The 1,273-nt window shown below is 65.5% G+C and overlaps 1 protein-coding gene across 1 annotated transcript in view; it reads left to right on the top strand.

The window, feature by feature from the left end:
• Positions 1-1,228, top strand: part of SEPTIN4 (septin 4) — a gene marked incomplete at its 5' end in the record, with an annotated part of 6,788 nt that extends 5,560 nt beyond the window's left edge. Inside the window, 3 exons of the mRNA XM_029961232.1 lie at positions 583-700; positions 797-896; positions 1,134-1,228. Coding sequence (XP_029817092.1) covers positions 583-700; positions 797-896; positions 1,134-1,193 — 278 coding nt within the window. The remainder of the gene's footprint in view (positions 1-582; positions 701-796; positions 897-1,133) is intronic.
• Positions 1,229-1,273: the final 45 nt, after the last annotated feature.

Here is a 1,273-nt window from a genome sequence, read left to right as displayed (position 1 = left end):
CCCCGTCCCTTGCCCTGGCACAGCCCCCTGGCACAACGGGACCCCCCAGGGCAGGGATGGCCCGTCCTGCCCGTGCCACATCCAATGTCCATCACTGGAGGGGCCACGCTGCGGTGGCACGTGGCGGTGGCACTGGCAGCACGTGTGAGCCCTGCCAGCCACTCTCGGTGTCCCAGCTCTGTTGTCACCCGCTGAGGTGGCACGTGGCATCCAGAGGGACGGGTGGGAGAGCTGGTCCCTCCCAGTGCCTCGGGCATGGGAGAAGCCATCGATCCCGGCTGGCTGCAGTCCTGCGAGGGGGGGGGTGGCCTCGGGGGGATGCTCGTTGCTCCCTCCTCCAGGAATGGGGTTGAACGGGAGCTGAGGCTCGGGAAAAGGGGTGTGGAGCACCCCTGGGGCTGGCTGGGCACAGGGGTGCCCGGTGAGCCCGTCCTGAAGCAGCAGGGCAGAGAGGGGAGGTGCCGAGGTTACGGTGTTTTAAAGCAGCAGAGAAAATACTGGGCCAGCAGAGCCCAATCCCAGTGGGATGCTTCCCAAAATGGGAGGGTCTGCAGGAAGTCCCTGGGTCGTCCCCCCTCCCAGTGGTGTGTGGCAGGTTGGGGTTGCTGAGGTTTGGGGGGATACCTGGAGCCTCTCACATCCTCAGTGCCTGGAAAGAGGCCTCTTGTGCTGATGGCCTGGAGGCTCAGGGGCTGTGCAGGTGGGTGGTGAACACGGCACAGTTTGGGGTATCTGTGGGGGAATGTCCTCTCAGGGGGGCTGGGAAAGCATCCTCACCTCCTCTGTCTTCCCACAGCAAGCTGACACGGGAGAGTGGGACAGACTTTCCCATCCCTGTCATCCCCCCAGTGCCAGATGTGGAGACGGAGAAGCTCATCCGGGAGAAGGACGAGGAGGTGAGTGTGGGGGAGCCCCCCCAGCCCCCCTTTCCCCTCTCTGCAGCCCCAGCCGTGGCACGTCCATCGTGGGCCACCCTTCCCGCACCATCCCAGCAGCTGCTGCTCCTCAGGCCAAGGGTCAGGAGGTGCTGAGGGGCATCAGAAGGTTCCCCCCACTCACCTCCTGCCGATCCCGGCCCGCCTGGGGCTGGAAGTGCCGGCACCCCCCATGACCCCTGCTCTGCTCCCTTCCAGCTGCGGCGGATGCAGGAGATGCTGCAGAAGATCCAGAAGCAGATGAAGGACTCACACTAGCCTCTTCCTCCGCCTCCTCCTCCTCCTCCTGCTCCCGGCCCCCGGATCAGAAATGTTTACATCCCGCTCCGCCCCGCCCG

This window comes from Manacus vitellinus, unplaced genomic scaffold (genome assembly GCF_001715985.3).
Source record: "Manacus vitellinus isolate BGI_N305 unplaced genomic scaffold, ASM171598v3 scaffold_32_pilon, whole genome shotgun sequence".
In the NCBI taxonomy this organism is placed as follows: Eukaryota; Metazoa; Chordata; class Aves; order Passeriformes; family Pipridae; genus Manacus; species Manacus vitellinus.
Note: the sequence above shows the minus strand (reverse complement) of the source record. Positions and strands in the feature narration are given on the sequence as shown.